Genomic DNA, 22,819 nt, shown 5'->3' with positions numbered 1-22,819 from the left:
CCTCCCCAAAGTACAATTGCCTCAAATAGTTCCACTGATAGAGCCGACAGCAGTAAAAAGCCATGAGTGGAAAGAGCATCATAGCCTATCAAAGGCCAGGCTAAGCCCCACACTTCTTGATAGTGCCTGGTGACATCACTGAACCATACCAAGGTACAAAAAGGGCTCGTGTCTATAATGATGACCATGGTTCACCAAGAAAAGGTTAATACTCTCCAGTATACTAGTTACTAAGGCAGGCAATTGTGTAATACACCTTAGAAAGATTTCCCTCAAAAAAATATTAAAATTTTAAAGAGTCAGCACTTAAAGGGTTACTCCTTGGTTATCTGAATATTTGCTATACACCTCACTTATAGCAAAGCTAGTAAATGAAGCATTGCTTTTTTTTTTATAGTCATTAGTATCAAATTATTGGCACCATTCATTTGTAAGGAAAGGGACAGGAGAGCAAACTATATAAAACAACATAAAAATACAGTTCTGGTACAAATGTATGAGATCAATTCCACTTAACAAGCCATCATAAGAAATGAATGGATGGTTTACACACAAGGAAATACAACTAGTAAATCATCACATGGAAAAGTGCTTAGCCTTGCTAGCAATTAATGAAATAAAAAAAGTCTCAAGAACTATACATATATATTAAACTAGCAAAAAATAAATTAAAATGGCAAAACCCAACACTGGCAGAGCTATTGGTAAATACAAATGCTTATACATTGCTGGTGGCATCATAAATTGTAGTGGGGATTCAAGCATTCAGGGTGGTAAGGGGTTAAACTAGATGACCTTTAAGGTCCTTCCAACCCAAAGATTGGTTCTTTCTAGAAAGCATTCTGGCAATATAAAACAAGAGCTATAAAATATTTCATGCTCTTTGACCTTATAATCCTTCTTTGAATATATTCCCAAAGAGAATAATCCAAAGGAAGGAGCAGATTATCTTTTTTTTTTTACAAAGACATTCATAGCAGCACTATTTATAAGAGTGAAAAAAATGGATATAACTCAAATATCTAGTAATGTGGAAAAGTGAGATTAGTCATATTCCATGGGTATAAAGACATTTAAGTTGGTAAGAGTAGGATCTGTTAAGGAGCTAAGTGTTAGGTAGGGAAGAACAAAGAGAATGTATGCACTGATCAAAGCTATGTAAAAACGTGTGCATATTCACTGAGAAAGCTAGGGGAGTAATTTAGAGAGTTAAGTTTGTGGCTGGGGGTTCCTTTATTCCTGCAAAGTTGTTCAAATGCATAATAAAAATTTAAAAACATATCTCTTGAAACTATATAAAAAAAGGAGTAAAGTTTCTTCTGGTCAGGTTTCTAGCAATAGGACAGGAATTGATCAATTTTCCTTTCTGGAAAATCCAAAAGAATCTTCTTGATATCAAATCCTCCTAATCTTGTAAGAAAATTTTAAATAACGTAAGCTAGAATTTCTGACTTGGGGTCCAATGGTAAATTCTATTTCTTTAACAAGTTCATACATTCTTTTTTCAGATTAAGTGGAAGGACTTTCCTGTTGTGGTAATATGGAACTTCCTTTCTTTAGTTCATCTACTCAAGTCTGAATGAAAAGAAAAGGCTTTGTAAGATCTGGGTATTTATCAGTGTAAATGAGAAAAGCCATCAGTAAAGAATTATTCTCTCAGTACAAATGATCCTTTTAACAAACAAAGCTTGGTGCAAGTGTCAATCAGACAAAATCACATGGTTGAGATTGTTAGCCAAAGATTCCATCTGTTAACCCCTGTGGTTATTGACAGATGCTCCCAGATACTTCTGAGTAGGAATTTCTGCTTTCCCCTCTGGCTACTCCTAGACTTACCAAATCCTGTCTCCATTATATTGAGCAGTAGCAAACATCTAATGCTCAGGAGACATAAAATAACTTTTCCAACAAAAGTTTTGCCCCCACTGGGCTTCTGCTAGCTAGCTAGCCATGGAGACCTGGGCGAACAGAGCACACACTGTGTGCTGTGCTCCAGTGAGCACACAGGGCCCCGAGAAAGGAAATGGACAGAAGGCACGGTGCCATCTTCCAGGCGACAAGAGGAGTGTCACAGTTCAGTCATCAGCAGTCTTTTCATCATTTTCTCTCTCTCCAGTTCCTGTCGGAGTGTCTCAGCACTGAAAAAGAGCAATTAACGAAACAGTGAGACAAACCCTCAAAACTTGTGGACACCCGGGGAGCTTAAATGTCACTCCCTTCTCCTGGGTTGTTTCTGGAGCTTAGTTCTTGACTTGCATTTTCAGACTCCTAAGGATACTGACTGGCTTATAGTGGTGTGAAATTGTTTGGCTAGTTGTGGACTTTCCCACAAGTGGCTACTGACTACTAGTGGTTTCCACACTAGCCTGGGGATCCCTCGGGGGACTCATTTCATATCATTCATCTTTAAATTTCCAGATCCTAGCACAAGATTGAGCAGCCACTCAGTAAAAGTCTCTACAATGAATGAGATGTCTAGATTTCCTTAAATAATTCTTTCAATTCACTCCACATGCATTTGTCACAGAGTCTTAATTGATTAATGTCCGAGGTAATGTCTTCCATGCATTATGTTTAATGACTAAAATGCAGTAAATTTGGCCTAGGGATATAACTCAATGGTGGAGCACTTACCTAGCACAAGAGAGGTCCAGAGTTCAATCCCCAGTGAAAGGAAGCAAGCAAGCAAGCAAGCAAGCAAGCAAGCAGGCTGTGGTGGTAGACACCTGTAATCCCAGTTCTTAGAAGCCTCAGGCAGAAGGATCCTGAATTCAAGGCCAGCCTAGGCTACATAGCAAGACCTTCTTTCAAGTAAAAGGAATAAAAATTTAAAAAGAAATATTGACTGAGGCAAAAATGGCTGTTTAAGGGGCTGTTTCCCATTTCTTGGCCTTCAGTCAATTACATAAAGATGTTTTGTTTTGTTTTGTTTGGTGGTGCCAGGGCTGAAACCCAAGGGCTTCAGCATGCAATGCAAGCAAGCTACCACTAAGAAGACATGTATTTTCATTCATCTGCCTCATCAATGAAATGATCTCCCCTCTCCCCTCTATGTTTCATTTTATTCTTTGTGATGGGATCTTACAAAGGCTGGTCTCAAAGTTGTTGTTGGCTCAAATGATCCTCCTATCTCAGACTTCCAAGTAACTGGGATTACAGGTATATGCCACCTTACAAGGCCTAAGATATGTATATCTATAAAGGCATAGACTAAGTTGAATACTTTCACTTAGGGTAGGAATACATTTCTGCTGTGACACACACACACACACACACACACACACACAACACAATTAGTCCCCAACCTATGACATCCCAAGCCTCCTTAGCTGTTAGGAAGAAAAGTCTAAATAAACCTCTTACTTTACATATTGCTAGTGGACTTAAACGTCAGTAATTTTGGAGGTTACAGAGCTGAGCAGTCCACTACTAATTTCTCCCTGACTCTGTTGTATAGATAACACCTCTGCTGTGTGGGCTATGATGAGAATGGTTGCCTAGGTGACTCTTCGGAGACTTGAGGGACACTTTTGCTTGGAAATGCTGGCTCTTCACTAGGGCCTACAGACTTGGCTGGGTGACTGGCATGGGATAAAAAGGCTTGGCATCACATTGTGTCTGTTTTCTTTAATACACGATCTAGATTTGCTTTCCTTTTCTCTACCCCTTCTTCTCTTAAGGCCAGAGAGGCCTACTAGCTCCCATGATGGGAAATACCAGACAATAAAAGGAGCAAGAAGAGATAGTACCTGAGTTCCTGGAAGACCTCAGTCTATAACTAGAAAGGACACCAATGTTCCTCCTCTGTATTAGCCCCTCTCCCTTCCTATTCTTTTCCTAGATCTGTAACCTCTCATCTCTGTAGAATTAAGAGACTGATTTACACAGTCAAGATTCCACTTCTCTATTCCACTGCCATTGAGTCAACGGCAGTCTCTTGAGTCAATGGTTTCCTCAAGCAGCAGAAGAATCGGACCTGGCCTAGCCACATTGCACCCATACCCACCTTTCTTTGTGGTACTGGGGTTTGAATCCTGGGCCTCATACATGCTAGGCAAGCACTCTGCCACTTGACTTACACCTCAAGACCTTTTGTTTTTATTTATTTAAAAATTTCTGCTTATCTCAGAATCCTCCTTCCTCTACCTCCTGAGTAGCTGGAATTACAAGGGTATACCATAGTGCTCGGCTCACAACGGCTCTTTAATCTTCCTTAATCATGTCGGGCGAGATCCACCTCTAGAACCTTAACAATGGTGGTTCCCTGCTTTAAATGTACTCTTTCTTAGATAGCTAGATCCTGTTCCACCTTCAGGTCTCTGCTTACATTCCACCTCAGTGAGGCCATCCCAGCCTTTCTATTTGCCTTTCTTGCTTTTATTTCCCTCTTTAGCACTTGTCAGTATTGTATGCACACAGATGTCCACATTTATTTGTTGTCCTGCCTCCATCTCTCCCATGCAGTTTAGCACATGAGATGATACACGTCATAATCATAGGCCTTTATCTATTCTGTTCACTATCATCCCCAGCACCTAGAATGCAGCCTTCTCCTTCCATATATTTCATTAAATACTTGCAGGATAAATGAATGAGAGAGTGAATGGCAGGGTGAAGATGTCACAATACAATTAACCTCAAGTCTGTGCCTGGATCCCAGGCTCCAGGGTTAGCTGCTGTCTTCTGCCAATCTAACTTACCTGGCTGCCAGGGAGACAGGCTTCCGGGTGGTATAGATGGTCTGCACTGTGGACACGGTCTCTGTCAAAGGCCTCAGGGTCGCTGCTGGAATCAGTGGGGAAGACTGGCCAGGACAGCATTGTAATTTACTGTCTCTAAAGTCTGCCTGGAAAAGAAACAGAAAAGAGCAAATCAATCTCAATTTCAGTTCCATTTTCACACTGTCAGCTACTCTCTAAGCCTGACTGTACAGTTCCCGTTATTTTTTAATAATAGCTAAAATCAATTGTCATTTTAAGTGATTTTACTATGTGCCAGACACTATGCTAAGCACTTCCCATACATTACAACTTGACAACCTCTTAAAGTAGAGCTCATATTTCAGCACATCTTTGGCACCATCAGTTGTAAGATGCATCATTTTACACGTGCTACAGAGAAAGGAAAACGTGGCTTTCAGGTTTGATCATGTTGTATAATGTAGAAGACATCCTGATTTCAGAGATGTTAAAAAGATGAACAAACATACATCTTAGAACTGATTTTATAAGAAAGAAACGTGGGGCTCAGAGAGGCTAAGAAAGTATAAAGAACAGTATTTCTGACTCCATAATTGGTTTTCACCAGTATAGTTCCATATTTAGGTGATCTAAAATATGGCCTCAAGAAACATCTGTATCATCTTGAAACTTGGTAAAAGATCTAATGTTCAGGTCTCATCCAAGACTTTGGAATTGGGAAGTGTGTGGATCAATCCCAAACACATATTGTAAGAAAACCCTCTCCTTCTCTCCAGATGATTTGCATGCACCAAAATTTCATTCTAGAGCACACAGAGTAGCATGGAGAGTGGAATTTCTGTCATTTTCATTGTAAGCAAAATATGCTTATTACTTCTTTTATAGAAATCCTAGAGGGTAGTATCTAGGCATGGTGGCTTATGTATATATTATTCCAGCACTAGGGAGACTGAGGTAGAAGGATCATGAGTTAAAGGCCAGAAAAGTTAGACAATATATAAAAGCAAATACATGAAGAAATTCTTTACTATTGTCATTAGTAAATTTCCTCATATTTCCTACATGGGGTGTTTTTGTTTTTGTACCCTTTTGAAAAAGACATCTGTAGATTTTTGTAACTTGATTCTTTATGTGAATTCATGTCAGTATGCCATACATACAAAAAATTACACATTTGTCTTTCATAGCAGCAGTCTTTTGAGCTGGCCTGCAGACTCCTCTGGCTCACTACTTTCCAGGCACATGGTAGCAGTACATTTCATTGCTCCATTGAAATTAGACATGACCACGTGCCTTGCTTTGTCCAATAAAAAGTGAGTTGGTACTGAGTTTCATTCCATTAAAAGATTAAGGACCAGTGTGTGATTCGTCATCTCTCCTTTTTCTCTTTTTTTTCTTTTTCTTTTTGTTGATTCTGTCACTGTAACCAGTGTTGTACTACTTGTTAGGCAACTGATTCATTACCCTGAGCTCCAAGAAGAACAGAGTCTTTGATCTACCATGATGTAGTATGTGTTGTGAGGAGGAAATTCAGGATGTTGTTTCAAAGCACAAAAAGGGTTAGCCTATCCTGGCTGATAAAGCAGCTGGGGTCACACCGCTCTCTGCATTAGTAAATAGTAAATGGGGATGGCAGGCTTCTGATATCATTGTTGGGACACTGGCATTGATGATGAAAGCCAGTGCTGGGGCCTAAGTACAAACATGAGTGGTTGTGGAAGTCCTTGCAGTCTTCACTAATTGAATGGTGGGAAGCCAGCTTTACTTAAGAATGACCTGGAGGGCTGGGAATGTGGTTTAGTGGTACAGTGATTGCCTCACATGCGTGAATCACTGGGTTCGATTCCTCAGTATCACATAAACAGAAAAAGCTAGAAGTGGTGATGTGGCTTAAGTGGTAGAGTGCTAGCTTTGAGCAAAAAAGAAGCTCTGGGGGCAGTGCCCAGGCCCTGAGTTGAAGCCCTAAGACCTGAAAAAAATATTTTTTTTAAAGAATGACCTTGAAGAAGCAGTAAAAATTACTTATTAAATCTCAACCCTAAGTACTTATCTTTTTGGTATTTGGTTCCATGAGGAGATAAATGAATGAATGAAACAGAAGGACAGATACAATTAGAAAAAAAGAGCATGGGACCAGAATCTGGTCAGAGCCAGACAGGGGTCCTGGCTGTGATCAGAGTAAGAGAATATTTGGGGCTAAACAGTATGGGATTAGGCCAGGAGCCTGAAAATCTAAGACTGAAGGAAGGCTGTTTGGTTGGTAGGGGCCAACATACTGAGTAACCAGCAGAGGCCCAGGTAACAGTCTTGAGTATGAAGTAAGAACTAGACTCAGAACCAAACCTAGTGGTTGAAGCCATGCTCAAGACAAATGCTGGATCAAATGACAGACTCTGTACAGAGTTCCCCAGAGCTGCTAAACTCCCTCCATAACTACAGCCAGGATAGGCCTGGAGGCCTGTAGAGAAGCCATACCCACAGGTAATTCAAGTGTCTTGACCTCAGTGAGAAGAAGAGAACATAATATGTAGGGGTGAGAAAACTGGAAGGCTGAGACTTACAAATTTGGCTTCTGCTAACAATATGCTACTTTCAGCAAATATGTAGTCTCTCCCCGCTTATGCCCCTTGCTCTCTTGTCTCCTCCCTTCTCCTAAGTTTACTGAGTAGGGCATACAACTGTCCATTCCTTACTTCAGATGGATGTTTTAAAGGCAAAACTATCACGGCAAAAGACAAATTCATTATCTCTCTCAAGCCAGGCTTCTTTCAGATTTACTTTCTGTTATGGTTTGGATAGGAAGCAGCTGAAAGATTGGTCCCCAGCTGGTGGAACTATTGAAAGCTGATTGGAACATAAGATGTTAAGTTCATCAATGGATTAATTCATGGGTGAGTTTATAGGTGAATGGGCTAGTAGGAGGTGGGACCTAGTTGGAGGAAGCTGGTCATTGGAGGCGTGTCTTTGAAGAGTGTGTATCTGGTCTCTGACCTCCCCTGCTTCTCTGCTTCACCATGAAGTGAGTAGCTTTCCTCCACCCTGCACCTTCTACCATGTTTCTGTCTTATCTCAGATTTAAAAACAATGCAACAAGCCAACTGTGGATTCAAACTTCTGAAATTCTAAGTAAAAATAAACCTTTTCTCCTACATGTTGTTTCTCTCAGGTATACTGTCATAGAAAGAAGAAAACTAACTCATGCTCTTTTCTCTGTGAGTTGATTCACTGGTCATCTGAACTACCTGTAACTCTCTCCTTCATCCAAGTCTTGAATCTTACCAGCCATCAAAACTGCTCTGGGGCAAATCAGTGCATTCCGTTCCCTTCAGCCACTGTTCCAGATTTCTAGACTATTGTTCTAAACCCACTCTATATCTGGACTTAAATGTTTCCCCTACTGTGACCACAGGGATCCAGTTCTTTGAAGGCTTTCTATTGCTTTTGGGATAAGGATGAAAATCCCCATGTGGCCTACACAGCCTATGTCCCTTCCTCCCCTCACACTCTACGCCCTTGCTCTGTGAATTCTGGTCTCTTGGCCTTCTTTACAATCCCTTCAATGTGTGATGGCCTCTCCCTCTGTCGGCTCCAGCTGCCTTGGAGCCACTCTTGCCCAGTTCTTAAAAAGTCTCAGCATGATGTCTGACATTGGCTTCCTGTACCATCTGGGCCCCCAGCATTCAAGAAGGGCTTCCCTGAGCATCTCACAGCACTGCCAAGGCTGGGCAGGATGCCATGGCGCCCCACTATGGCCAATGGAGGGAAGTGGAGTGGAGTTTCCAGCTGGGGTGTCTTGTCCAGCAAAACTGCAGGGGGCTGAATGAGGACCTGGGCAATGGCACGGAACTCTGGCACGGCTCTGTGGCTCTGCCCTCCCATTAAAGGGCAGGAACTACAAGCTCTAGAAATGGATTGTTCTAGGAACCTGTTTTTCTCTCTGCCCAAACTGCTGGACATCTTCCCACCTCCATTCATTTTCCAAAACCATCAGCCACTGCTCCCTCTCTTCCCTGCTCATGTGGCAGAAGCCACCTCAGGTAGAGATTGGAGTCACAAATTGGGCTTTAGGGCTCACCCTAGGCCACCTCCCAGAGCCTCTAGATAAGACAGAAACCACTGGGAGGGGGCCCCAGGGGTCATCCAGGTTGTAGAATCACATATTTTGATTCCTGGGAGGAAGAGAGGAGGAAAGGACCCCGCTCTCCTACTTGTGCTCACTATAGAATGAACTTCTGTAGAAAATTTCAGTAAGAATGAATTGAGTAGCTGGAAAGAAGTATGAGGATTGCTGAATCGTTCTCCATCTGTAGATTCTATGGGAAACTACAACATTTAAATATTTAAAAATGTTTTGCAGAGTTAAAACAAACCGCCCAGCAGTGACAGCAGTGGTGAGAGGTGGTAACAGGAAGCCGTTGCCAGGACTACCTGTTCTAGAGTTCTTTGTACCACCTGCTTCTGTGGCTCCATAGACATCCATTAGCACTGCCTTTTGGGGGACAGTCTATGGTTAGGAAGCACTTTCCAGCTCCTAGTTATTTGTGATCCTTGCCTTTTGAATGCAAGGAGGATATTCCTACTATTACCCCACTTTAAGTAAATGGAGGTTGGTGCTCAGATCGGTCAAGTGACTTACAGAAGTTCACACCATCATCAAGATGGTAGACCCAACCCACTCAAACTGAAGATAAGTGTTCAGACAAGTGCTTGGGCATACGTGTTCATAACAACATGATTTATGATAGCCAAAAAGGTGAAAAAAACACCCCACAAATCCCTACCAATAAATGTGCAGAAAAACTTGCATTACATCCATACAATGGGATATGATTCCACCATAAGAAGAAATGAAGTGTTCACACATTCAACACAGATGAACCTCCAAAACATGACAGTAAGTAAAAATAGCCAACACTGAACATGCCGTGCAACATGATTCCATGGGTAGGAAGGTGTACACATGGTAAATTCACAGAGACTAAGTATAGGTTAGAGGTGTCAGAGCCAAGGCAATGGGAAATTGGAAAGTGACTGCTTAACCAGTGTGGGGTTTTCTCTGGGGTGGTAAGATGTGTTGGAATTAGAAGTAGTCACTACACAACATTGTAAATGTCCTAAATTCTACTGAATTGTCAGTTTAAGCCAGGTGTCAGTGGTTCATGCCTGTAATCCTAGCTACTCCGGAGGCTAAGATCTGAGGATCACAGTTCAAAGCCAGTCTGGGTAGGAAAGTCCGTGAGACTCTTTTTTTTTTAAATACACTTTTTTATTGTAAAAATACTGTACAGAGGGGTTCCGGTTACATGAGCAAGGTGATGAGTACAATTAACCACCAGAAAACCCGAAGTGGTGCTGTGGCTTAAACTGGTAGAACATTAGCTTTGAGTGAGGAAGCTCAGTAACAGTGCCCAGGCACTGAGTTCAAGGCTCATGATCCACAAAAATGAAAAATTTAAAAATAATAATAAATTAATAAAAAGCTGTCAGTTTAAGATGGTAAATTTCATAGGAATTGCACATCAATAAAATAAAGTAGCTAAATTGAATAGGCAGACCCGGAATCCCAGCTCTTTCAAGCTCATGTAGTTCATCAGAGAGCAAAAGCAGCTCACTGTTAAAACACCATGTGGGAACATTCAAAATGCAGGCAGTTCTGCTTTCTGGGTCTACTTACGGTAAACGGTGGCCCCGTAGTAAAAGGATCAGGAAACGGGCTCAGTGGGTCAGCTGGGAATGTTTTTATCTTCAAAAAAGAGAAAGACAAGAGGATTAGCATCCACTTAGGAAATAAAGTTTTATCACCTCTGGCAGCGTACCCTTACGATTGAACACAGGGGCAGCTTCGCGGGACCTCTATTCTTCAGGAGTTGGGACACAGTTCTATCTGTGTCTGGTGTTCAACTGTGAGGCTGCAGTCTCATTTGTCCAGCACCTCATGCTTGCTTCACCTTGAGCTCCTTTCACTGGGGTTGGTCTGGGTCAACCAGGCATGCCGGGTCCGGGCCCGATTCAAACTGATAATGATGCAAGCTTGAGGTGCCAAGGGTGACCGCTGAAGGTGTCTCCACAGTTGTGGGGTATGGCAGGAGGTTCTTTGGAGGTCCATGCAGGACACCATATCACAGCAGGCAGGTACCAGGGGCCTAGGATAATTAAGCCAGAAAGTAGTCTATCTCTCTCTAATGACTCATTGCTGGACTCCCTGAGCACTTTGGGCAATAGAGGGAAACTTCAAGGGAACCCAGGAAAGCATTCCAAAGTCCTGTTTTCAGGACTCTGAAAACAGAAGGCATGGTGCTCAAAGTAAGTACCCAGTGTTGGGGACAACTACTGCATGGAGCTGGTCTGAAGGAGGCTGGATGCCCCAGTCTGGTCAAGTAGTAATGGCCCCGAAGACTCTAGGCTTCCATTTCTTTTACTTTGGTTATTTTGCCTTTGGCTTCCTGGAGGCCTTATGGAATGGGAGGGTTTTTTCCTTCAAGCTGGTACACCAGCAGGTCAGGGAAGGACTTGGTGATTCTGGCACCAGCAGAGCCTGGAAAGACTGTCTATGGTGGATGTGGACTGGATCACCTCAAGTCAGGGGTACAGCCAAAACACCCAGGCTACCTCTGCTTAGTGACAGGAGCCTCATGTCTTGTGGGGTCATGCCTGTGGACACGGGGACAGCACCTTGGCACTTTCCCCCACTCTAATGGGTGGGAGTAAGGGAAGGATGAACAGATGCACAGCAGACTAGATCCATGTGGCTGTGGTTTTTCTGAATGGGTAGAGGAGGTCTCAACCAATGTAGGGACAACATTGTTGCAATGTGTACAGAGATGTCCAGTCCAACCTTGATCCTATTCCTCCACATCTTTTTTGTTCTCTTTAAATATCTCAAGATTCCCAGAATGGGCTCCAAATCATAAAAGATTCTCAGGGTGAAGCTTTGCAATACTGGCTTCTAGTCCTGCCTAATGGGATAAACACGGTGTTCTAAAAACAATGTCATAACAAAAAGCAACTTGCAGGTACACCACCCTGGGTCATGAGGAGGTACAGGGAAGTGCTTTCTTATGGACTATTAAGAGATGGGAAAATTAGCAACCACAAAGAATCATTTATACCAGCTGTAAATAAAACATCTAGATCCCCAAGATTCCACTCTATCATTGACCCTGTGGCAGATCACATTCACTATTTTCAGATAGCTCTGTCAGTCAATCTAACCACTCCATTGGGCAAAAACCAGTCACACGACATTACCCCACAGGGCCTATAAAATCTCCAATGTGAAAAGCTACATGTGTTCCCTTGAACAGTGACAAAGTATGAAGCCCATGCCCTCAGCGAGGGACTGGTTAAGTAATGCTGGACCATTCTCTGAATGGAGTATAGGTTTTCATGTTGAAGGTGGCAACAAGAACAAGACAGAAACAAGACACCGAGTGAAAAGAGAAAAACATAAAATGATATAGCTACTTTAACTTACTATGCAAACTTATGAATGGAAGTGGATAAATAGAAGGAAATGAAAAAAAATGGAAAGTATAATGCTAGATTAGGATTAAGGGTGATTCTTCTATTATTAAAAAGTAGCAGAGGAAAGAAAAAGTGAATTTTTTTATTATCAATAGAAATAACACTTAAGGATCTATCTACCAGAATGTGAATTTCTCTTTGGGAAATTTGTCCTCATTAAAATTCTAAGCAAACAAACTTCTTGGTTCAGGAAAGCTATAGCTGAAGGGGTTGGGATCACAGCTATGAGTCTGTTTGGCCAGGGCCAGTTGAAACTCAAGCTTCTCATCCATCCTGGAGAGAGAGTACCTGACAGTAGGCTCTTTGGAGGTCTGGCGCTCCTGTGTGCCCATCCAGCCTCTGCCTCACCTGGAGCTCCTTCCACCTCACCTGTCCTGGCAGGCCCCTCCCTGCCAGGGTACCTACCAGCCTCGTTTTGATTGGAGGATACATGCAAACTCCAGTGGTCTCTTCCTTCATGGGGAGAGAGAGTGGAGGAGAGCAGCGAGGGTGGGCACAGTGGGGGTTGCTGGCGGGCTCTGCCTGCTCACGAGGAGAGGAGAGAAGAGAAGGGGAGGAGGAGACGGGGGTGGAGAGAGAGGAGATAAGGGAAGGGAGAGGAGAGAAAGATAGCACAGTGCAAGACGGATCTGGCAACTCCAGCTAGCTGGGCTAGAAGCCTTCTTCCAGCCTCTGGCTGGCTGGCAGCTGGTCCCTCCCACCACCCTCCTCTCTCCTCACCTCTCCTCCTGTCTGGCCCTAGTCTCTCTTCTTCACTATGTGAGGAGAATGACATAACAAACCCCCTTCCCATGGCTGGCAGGGAGAGACTGTCTCCTGTTCTAGCTGTCTAGGACTGGCGTCAGTCCCCTAGCATACTGTCAGGGTTCAAAAGCATTGCCCAGGCCAAGCTAGAAGGAGTGCCATGAATTAGCAATATCAGCCATAGGAGCAATATGCAGACTGGCCACACACTTGAGAGCATCTGCCTTCCATGCCTGGGCCCTCTGTTAAAGAAGGACACCCATGGTGGTGTGCAAGGGAGTGGATACCCAGAAAGGGATACCAAGAAAGTACTATATGCCCAGAAGACACAGAGTTCAGGATTTCATTTGTCACAATCCTGACCCATCCTCTATGCTCATAAGCCTTGGTATCTTACACTGGCAGTGTAGCACCTTGTTGCTTAGCTGGAAGACATTAAGCCCTGGGATACTGGCTTTCCCTCTCTGTCCCTGAAGAGTAGACAAAACCAGCAGAGATCTAACAGCTTATTACATCTAATAGGGATGAAGATGGCCAATAGAGAATGCCTGATATTAGAGTAGGGTACTATGGGGTTAGTTTAGGTTTCAAGGAGGAATCATTTCCTTCAGTGAACCAATGCATGCATCTCTGATTTAATTCAAGATTTTTTTTCTTAAATATTTAGTATTATTCAGTTGTGAGGAATAAAATATAGCCTCTGGGTAAGTTTTATTGAAAAAGTGATCAAGAAAATTGCTGGCCTCTTTTCCTTCTCCAAGTGGATCTTACTCTGTCCTCCTGACAATTGTGCGATGCTGGATAATTTCCAAAGGGCTTTTACAGTCATTTTCTCACAGTGCCCTTCACAACAGCCTTATTTTATTATTCACATTGGGGAGATGCAAAAAAAGGCTCAATCCCATTTCTAGAGCTTTTCATTGCTTGTTTCTAAATCCTTTCTTTAGAGCTAAATGAATTTGTATTAGTCACATGTGGTTAAGGTTTGCCAGCCTCCTTCAAACTCTTTCAATGTTCGCTTTAGTCCTCCGGAGAAATCCCACCTGCCTAGAATGGTGTAGAAGCCTGTGTAAGGTTAGTTCCCACCTGTCCTAGTGGATGGATGGCTAGTTCCCACTACTGAATGTGTTCACTGATGCTCTAGACAGAACCAACTATATCAGAGACTTCCCACCTCCGCCACTGGGCCTTTGTTTCTGCTTATACCAGCAGACACCCAATGTTTGTTCTCCAAAGGAAATAGAAGCTGACAAAAATGATGGGGAAACACGACCATTTTGACTAGAGGTTGTGTGCTGTGGATTATAGTGAATGATTTATGGTTTGCCCAGCATTGCAGTTGTTTGGTAAATGCTCACAATTACACAAGTGTTTTTGACCTTTCTAAGTAAGCATTGAGTGGATTTAAACAGAAAAATATACCTGGACTCTTAATAAATCCACATGCTTTTGGCTCAGTGGTAGAATGCTTGCCTTACATGAATGAGGCCCTGGGTTCAATTCCTCAGCACCATATAAGCAGAAAAAGCCGGAAGTGGTGCTGTGGCAAGTGGTAGAGTGCTAGCCTTGAGCTGAAGAGCTGAGGGACATCGCCTAGGCCCAGAGTTCAGGCCCCATGGCTGACAAAATAAATAAATAAATATATATATATATATATTTTTTTTAAAAATCCACATGCTTAATTCAGTAAGCGAGGAGAAGAGAAGACAAGCAATTTAAGAAGGAAGATGCTGTTTAAAAATACCATTCCCCACCCCCACCCCCAGTATTTCTTTCTATCTTGGGCTTTTCCACATTCAGGTTGCCACATTTTTCTACAGATAATTGGCTTTTGAGCTTTAAAATCTGACTTTGAGGGGCAATGTACATTTTTAGCATACATAAATGATGATGTGTACATACATCAACGAGATGGCTAGTTTGAGAACTGGAGAGAGATGTCAGGCAAAGAGAGTAAGGGCAGACATTAGTGAATCCTGGGCCAAGCAGCTAAGTGCCCCTGTTCCCCCTCACCCATAGGCTGAGATTGCCAACAAGGACTGAAAAGCAGCCCTCAGTTCGGTTAGAGCAGGTAAAACAGCAGGTCCCAGAACAAAATGGCCTTAGGACAGATTGGTGTCCAGCAGGTTGTTATCTGGGTTCAGAAACAGAAACTGCTTGGTTGGAAGACACCATGAGAGAAGACTCCACACTTTCAGATATTGGTGTCCACATCCTGGCCCTGAAGAGTGTCATGTGTCCAACAGAGATACAACAGCTCATTCTGGTGAGGATGAGGGTGCAGGACAATGATTTCTATGCACCCCAAAGAGCTGCTAAACAGTGTCCCAGATAACTCAGTAAATGATGACACAATAGACTAAATAGACTTGCTGTCACATTCCAGTCCTCCTTTACCTCTCTCTCATCCCTTATCCTTCCTGTGGAACCCAGATGAAGCTTGAGAGAGACAAAAAGAACACTCAATTGGATTTGAGATTAAGTTTTAGCCTTCCTGGAAGAATGAGGTTTGGAACAGACACTAAGATGTTGAGCCTGATGGAACCCACCTGTGACACATAGCCCAGACGGTGGGTCCTCCTGGCCCTATGTCAACACTCTCCCCACACTCTTCACTAACACACAATGTGCGAGGAGGGGACCAGGGGTTCTTATAGGCTCTGCTTTGCAGTCAGGTGACTGGTTTACAAATCACCAAGCTCAGAAGGGAATGGGCCCCAAAAGGAAAGAGCCAAGAACACAGAAGACATTGGTGTTGATGATCTCTCTGTTACCTGGAGGAGGCAGCTGGGCAGAAAATAGGGAAAAGGGACAGGATTCTTTATTCCCAGAGTACTTTTCTCGCCACCATCCCCCTTTCAGTGGACACCAGCACTCCTCTTGGGGAGAATTCACACACACCCCAAGAGAATTCTGCATGGAGAGATGCTGTCTTGACTTCCCTTGCGTTCTCACTTCCTGTTTGCAGGTCCTACCTGTTTGACCAGGCACAAATTCACATGTGTTGTGAACTGGAGATGCAGGATCTAGCATTGGGTAGGTCTCAAACTGGCTGTAAGACTATAAGGCTTCAGGTGCTAAACTGACTTATGTAATACAAGAATCAGAGGTTAGAACAGAGGAGAGAAGGAAGGGGGAATGCTGCGACAGTGAGATTGGTAAGTGATTCTTTGAGACAGTCCATGGAGCTGGGCAGGATACGAGAAAATGAGGAAGACAGTACCAGAGGGTATTTATTCTTCCTGTAGGGTTTGTTTTGGTGTGTGTGTGTGTGTGTGTGTGTGTGTGTGTGTTTGAGAAATGCCAGGTCAGGGTGAAACCTTTTATTACTGTTGGCACTTTGGACTGTGCCTCTGAAAACCATTCCACAGACTAGACCATGAAGATAGAGAGTTATAAGGGTTTTCATGGCACCTCGGAGGAACATTCCAGAATGAAGGCAAGAGCATCTGGGCCTTTTTTTTTCTTTCTCTAGTCCCTTGTCCTTCTAGGGTTAGCCTGAGGATTATGGAGGGGGGGGGGGAGTCTACAGGAAGTAGTTAGGCCCAGGTTGTGAGTTTGGAAGGTGACTGTCCAGAAAAAGTATTCCCAAAGAAGACAGGACATTGCTTCTGTGATGAGTATCACAGATGTTACTTCTTTTTCTGAAGAGAATGTAGCCAAGAATTCCCAGAATGCAGCCAGGGGCTGAAGACACAGAGCTGGCAGTCAAGCAACCATACCTTATCTTAGCCGAGTTCTTGAACCACCACACTGGGCTTCCGTATTTCCCACTCAGAAATTCTGGGGACCAAACCTGGATAGGTGGCTTAGATATAATCCCAGAGTGAGCTTTCCCCAAGCCTGGACTGTAGAGGGTAAGGGTAAGGCCAGAGGGTCTGAGAAACTTTATGGGACAGAGACTAGCTAAAGGGGAAACAGAAACATGGCCTGGTTTAGGCTACCTGCCACTGGCAATACTGCTGGGACCGTAGTCCAGGGTCTGGGTTCTAGTCCTAGCCTTGATGCAGACTGTTTGTGTGATCTAGGATGTATTACAGCCCTGTCTTGGTCTTGATTTCCTTATCTGTAGGGGAGGGACAGGATGAGATGGTCCCACGGTATTATGGCTAGACACAGTGACTGAGGAACTCCTAGGCACAAGTCAGGCAGAGGGCCACTCTTGCTTCCCCCTACTTCTACAACTCTGCAGTGGGTAAAGAAGTCCTTCTGCAGCCCTTGTCTCATCCAGTCCAGGACACAGATGTACAGATGTGGCACAGTTACAAATGACACTGGTGCCTGTCAGCCTGATGACAAGCGTATTTCCCAGCCCAGACCTGAGTCATCTTTCTCCTGGACTCTCTTACGTGGCTCACATTTTGATTCAAAGCTTCAGTGTTGATTTATGTCTAGCCCCAAGTAGATCATGTTCAAGTATACTCAGGTATTAGGCTTAGACCAGCTAAAGGTACATCCAAATTTACCTGGATTGTCTAATAACAGGAACACCTTACATATGTGGTGGTGGTTGGTTTTTGTTTTTGTTCTTCACTGATGGGGATAGAATCAAAAACCTTGTACATGAATGTTAGGGAAGTGCTCTGCCACTGAGCTACACCTCTAGCCTATTTTGTGGTGTTTTCTGTTCTTTCTCTGTCTCTGCCTCTCTATCTTTCCTCTGTCTCTGTCTCTCTGTCTTTCCCCCTCTAAACACTCATCCAATGACATCTGTGTTTTACAGAAGATGGAGTGGTAACACTCCAGTGATGAGGATCGTAACAAGCAAAGCAGAGACTGACAGACTTGTCTGTCTGACGACTCCTGATTCAGTGATGTGACCTCCAAATAGGATTTCTCTCGTGCAGAAAACCCACAAGGGCCACTATCCCCCAGGCAGACCCATGTGAGAATGGGCAACAGTCGAAGGTATGAGACTCAGGAAAGCCAGGACCTGGCTCCAGACAATGTTTCAGACCACACTGATTGTTAGAAGCAACAGCAAGAGATGTGTGGTCATGCACGGTACAGCACAGGCAGCCAAGGCAGCTGACACCCAAGCATGAAGGAGCCCTGCAACATTGGAGGAGCGGCAGACAGGCACAGGCAGAATCCCTGCATCCAACCTCAGATGGGGGGGGGGGAGGGGAGGGAGCGGCCCTCCCTCACTAGCACTGCAAGGTCGGGGAGAGCCACAGTGCCACACCCTCCATGAGAGCAGATCCCTGAGCCTTGGGGACAAGAGGACACCCCCTCTGGAGCAGTGGCTGCCTCACCATCGACCCACCACTAAGCCATTTCTATGGCCTGCAGATTCTCAGATTTAAGTAAATTAGGAAGTTTACCAGAGGTGTTGCTTCTGTGAAATCCATCAGAAGGTCACCAGGCTCCAAAGTGAAGGCGCCTGCTCGGTCACAGGGGCTCTGAGAAAGCAGACAGAAAGATCCCTGGTTAGTGATAGCTCTGGACTGGCTAGAGATCACCAGAGAAGATGGAGCCTTCCCATTTCTCCTCCATCCTGTTTCTCCCTTCATACTTCCTTTGCTCAGTAAGGTTCAAAATGTCCAGGTTCATTCAGAAATCTTCATGGGTAGAAGTGAGGCCTGGGGAGGGGGGGGCAACACTGTCCTCTTCAATGCAGCAGACAACTTTTCTTAAGTGCCTTGAGTGTTCTATGCCTGGTCTTTTAGGGAAACATTCCAAAGAGTCTTTTGAATATATGAAACGAGAAGAGGCCAGGCACCAATGGCTCACTCCTATAATCCTAGCTACCCAAGAGACTGGAGATCTGAGGATTGTGGTTTGAAACCAGGCTGGGCAGAAAAATCTTCAAGACTCCATCTCCAATTAACCAGTAAAATACTGGGCTGGAGGCATGACTCAAATACTAAAGCATCAGCCACGAGCAAGCAAACCCTTTGAGCACAAAGTTCTGAGTTCAAATCCTAGTACCAGCAAAAAATAGATAACTAAACAAGTAAACAAATACATAAAAAATGAAGAGAGAATAAAGACTGTGTTAGGTGGATCAGCTGATCCCAGAAACAAAAACTGATTTACACAATCATTGGGAAGATGCTCATGGTGGTTGAGAGGCATCTCTGAAGTTGGTGCTTCTTGGGTTTAGAGAACATTGTGTCTTTTATACCATAGCTGCATGGGTGGAAGCCCTTGGAGGAAGGAATAAAATCACAGCTTGTCAACTTTACACAAGCAAGGGCTTAAAGAGAGAGATGGCCAGGAGAGGGAGCCCTATAGCTCTGAGAAGATGTTGTGCACTACTACCACTCCCTTCTGTTTGGCCCTGCTTCAGCCTGGATTTAACCAGCTGTGGGAAACATGACAGGAGCCCATGTCCACACCATGCTGAAGATCAGGAGACTACAGTTCAGGAGAATTAAATTAAAGGTGCCAGGAGATGAGCTACAGAACAGCAGGGCCTCGGTCTGGGCCAGCGACTAGCTAAGGTATCCAGTCATATTGTTCTGCTCTAGGTACCTGGGTAAGGGATTGGGAAACACTGGCCTTGGTCACTTAGGCTGTGGTCTGTACCATTGCTCTTTGATGTTGCCAAGAACTGTGAGCATGGAAGCTGCAGAAACCTCGGGCACCTGGTTTGCCTAATCATTGGAACATTTGTTGGATCTCAGCTACTGAGCTGGGCAAGGTAACAGATACCATTTTTAGGAAAAGAAAGCTAAGGCTTGGAGAAGTCAGGGGTATAAAAGTAACGGTGCCTTTTGGGCTGTCACAATTGTGTGAATGGAGGTGCCTGCAAGGCTGGTACAGTAAAGGCCTTGGCTTTGGACTTCTTGTCCCACATCTTTCTTCATGTGGTTGCATGGGCCAAAGCTACCATGACAGCATCCACATGGGCAGCAATAGCCTTGACCATATTTGGACCGATTGCCAAAGAATGACTAGAGCTAGAGTCACTCAGAAATGTTTTGTGTTTGACCTTTGTCACTGCCTTTCACATCTCTGGTAATGTCTGTCTTGAAACTTCAAACTGAACAAATAGAATAAAAATTTCCTATTTTCAGACCATCAGCATAGCTTATCCTATTTAAGGTATGTGATGAGCTCATTCCTATATTCCTATTTCTTCAAATTGTCCACTATATAGGCAGGGATAGTTTATGAAGGATACCATTCTAAATGAATATTGCCTTCAAGAATTCTTTAAACTGCTCCGACAGAACAATGAACTTTTTTTTTTAAAGCATACCATGTCTCTTAGAAATAATTGGCTTATATTTTAGAATTGAATATGTGAAAACATGTTCTGTTTGTTTTCTTTGGGGGGGGAGGGCCTATCATTTGAACTCAGAGTGTTCTTTTTGCTAGGTAGGACTCTAAAAATCATGCCTCCAGCCCTTTTTGCTCTCTTTGCTTATTTTTGAGATAGGATCTCTCTTTTTGCCCAGGCCAGCCTGGACCACAATTCTATTATTTTACACTTCCCACAATCCATGTTACAACAAGGATCTTGCAAACTTTCATGCCTAGGCTGGCCTCAAACCATGATCCCCAATCTTCCTAAGTAGTTTAAGGTTACAGGCTGGAGCCACCAAACCCAGAATATCCATTTATTTTTAAATGAGTGCTCACAATTGACTACATATAACTTAAATGTACACATCCACCGCCATTCAAGGACACTGAATGCTCAGCATTGGCTCTTTCCCATACCTTGGCCCCTGGGGACAGTGGGTTCTTGCCTTCTGACTTCTGAGGTGAGGTGACTTTCTGGACCTTGGGGGATGCCAGCGGCACTGAGATTTGCGTGGTGGCAGTTGTGGTATTTGTGGTCGTGGCTCCTACTGCCTCAGCCAGGTCTGGAGGGAGGTCGTCTTCATCACTGCGGTTACTAAAAGTACATGAAGCTCTGCTCATTACAATAATACACAGGCTGTGGGGCGCTCAGGGAGGCTGGGGAGGGATAGGAGGCCGTGGGTAAGGGCTGAGGCTCCCCAAATAAATGTCCCCAAATGTCTAGCTTACATGATCAAATACAATGATGTTTACCAAAGCACATTTGGGCTGGAGTTTTGATTACTTGCCTCTCTCTCAATCTGTGTGTGTGTGTGTTGAATTGTAGAAAAATATGTATTTTTCTATTTTAGCTACTTTGACCATTTATAAGTGAGCAATTCAGTAGTATTAAATACATTCACAAAGTTGTACAAACATACCCACTATTCCTCAAGCCTCTTCATCTACCAATACAAACTCTGTGTAGCTATTGAACAATGATACCCCATGATCACCTCCCCATGGCCTCTGGTAATATAAATGGAATAATACAATATATATCCTTTGGGGGTCTGGCTTATTTTGCTCACCAAGATGTTTTCAAGGTCCAATATGTGGTTTATATTACAATTTGATTCCTTCTTATGATGAAAAATACTCTACTGTATAGATACGCTACATATTCTTATCCATTGTGTAGCCAGAACTCAGTTGTTTCTACCTTTTGGCTCTTGCAACAATGCTACTCTAAACATGGATGTACAAACATCTGTTTGACTCCCTGTTCTCAATTTCTTTGGGCTGGCATTTCACTTAGGAGTGAAGTTGCTGAGTTATATGACAGGTCTTTGTCCAATGTTTTGAGGGATCCTCAAATCATGGGACAGTATTCTGAGTGGCTTGCCTCAGGCCAGCAAATACAGGGGCTTCCCTGAGCCACTGACTGCTCTAACAAACTGATTACAAGAAAGGAGCTGGGCAAATTTGCTTCTGAGCTCTGTTCTGAGAACTTCTCTACCGAAAGAAGATGATTCGGGAAGAAAATGACACTAGCTAGGAAGTCACCATGAGGGAGAATTGTGGCCTGGCATTATGGGCTAGTCTCCAGGGTTTGGGTTTAGGACAAAAGGTTTGAGCTCTCACAGGGTGAGTGTGCCATGGCCAGAAACCTCTTTGGACCTGGTCATTCTGGAACAAGTGCTAGCCTGGTGACATTATTCATCCTTAGCTTGGACAGTATATTCCCAAGCTTCCAGAAATTCAGACAAGTCTCCCAAGGCCAACTAGATGTTGCCTGCATAATAAAGGAATCATTCAGCTGATGGTGGGTGCTCAAAGCCAGCACACTGGAAAGAAAACCACAAGCATTACTGAGATTGTGGGAGATAACATTTGGGCCTTTGGAGCATCTTGACTAAGGAAGAGAATATATGGGCACCTTAGACCTTAACCATGCCATGCATTTTATGCTATCACTGTGACTTACAGTGAAACATTTGATCTTATATGCCTGACTTTTGAGGTCATACTCATAAGTCTGAGCTCTGGAAGGCAGTGCTAGAGCCTGAGTAGTTTAAGCTAGTTGTATGGGTTCCATGTCTTTGTGACCAGTACCCAGTAAAACCCCTGGACATTAAGGTTATAACTGTCCAAATTAACTTCCCTGGTTGCTCATACTTTGTGTTACACATTAATACTTGGAGAATGAATCTTTGTCTGTCTGTTCCACCGAAGAGTTCAGTGGAGTTCTTGCACAGGGCCTTGTGAATGCTTCCCAGACTTTACTACTGAGTTATACTCACAGCCCCAACTGTTTGTTCATTTGCTGGTCCTGGGGCTCAGACTTTGGGCCTGGATACTGTCCCTGAGCTCTTTTGCTCAGGGCTATCACTCTACCACTTGCACCACAGCGCCACTTCTGGCTTTTTCTGTGGTGAATTGGAGATAAGAGTCTCACAGACTTTTCTGCTGAGGCTGGCTTTGAACTGTGATCCTCAGATCTCAGCCTCCTAAGTAGCTAGGATTACAGGCGTGAGCCACCAGCTCATGGACCAACTGGTTATTTTTGATGGCATGATTCTGAGGAATTGGTTACTTTTCTTGCTGAACTTTTCTGG

The 22,819-nt window shown here is 43.7% G+C and overlaps 1 protein-coding gene across 1 annotated transcript in view; it reads right to left on the bottom strand.

The window, feature by feature from the left end:
* Positions 1-2,017: 2,017 nt before the first annotated feature.
* Epb41l4b (erythrocyte membrane protein band 4.1 like 4B) overlaps positions 2,018-22,819 on the bottom strand; it is a 135,563-nt gene continuing 114,761 nt past the window's right edge. Inside the window, exons 24-29 of the mRNA XM_013023228.1 lie at positions 20,640-20,808; positions 18,293-18,370; positions 12,630-12,746; positions 10,375-10,443; positions 4,701-4,846; positions 2,018-2,138 (exon numbers count right to left, since the gene is read on the bottom strand). Coding sequence (XP_012878682.1) covers positions 2,069-2,138; positions 4,701-4,846; positions 10,375-10,443; positions 12,630-12,746; positions 18,293-18,370; positions 20,640-20,808 — 649 coding nt within the window. The 3' untranslated portion in view covers positions 2,018-2,068. The remainder of the gene's footprint in view (positions 2,139-4,700; positions 4,847-10,374; positions 10,444-12,629; positions 12,747-18,292; positions 18,371-20,639; positions 20,809-22,819) is intronic.

The sequence above is a fragment of the Dipodomys ordii genome, unplaced genomic scaffold (genome assembly GCF_000151885.1).
Source record: "Dipodomys ordii isolate 6190 unplaced genomic scaffold, Dord_2.0 Scaffold67, whole genome shotgun sequence".
Taxonomy (NCBI): domain Eukaryota; kingdom Metazoa; phylum Chordata; class Mammalia; order Rodentia; family Heteromyidae; genus Dipodomys; species Dipodomys ordii.
Note: the sequence above shows the minus strand (reverse complement) of the source record. Positions and strands in the feature narration are given on the sequence as shown.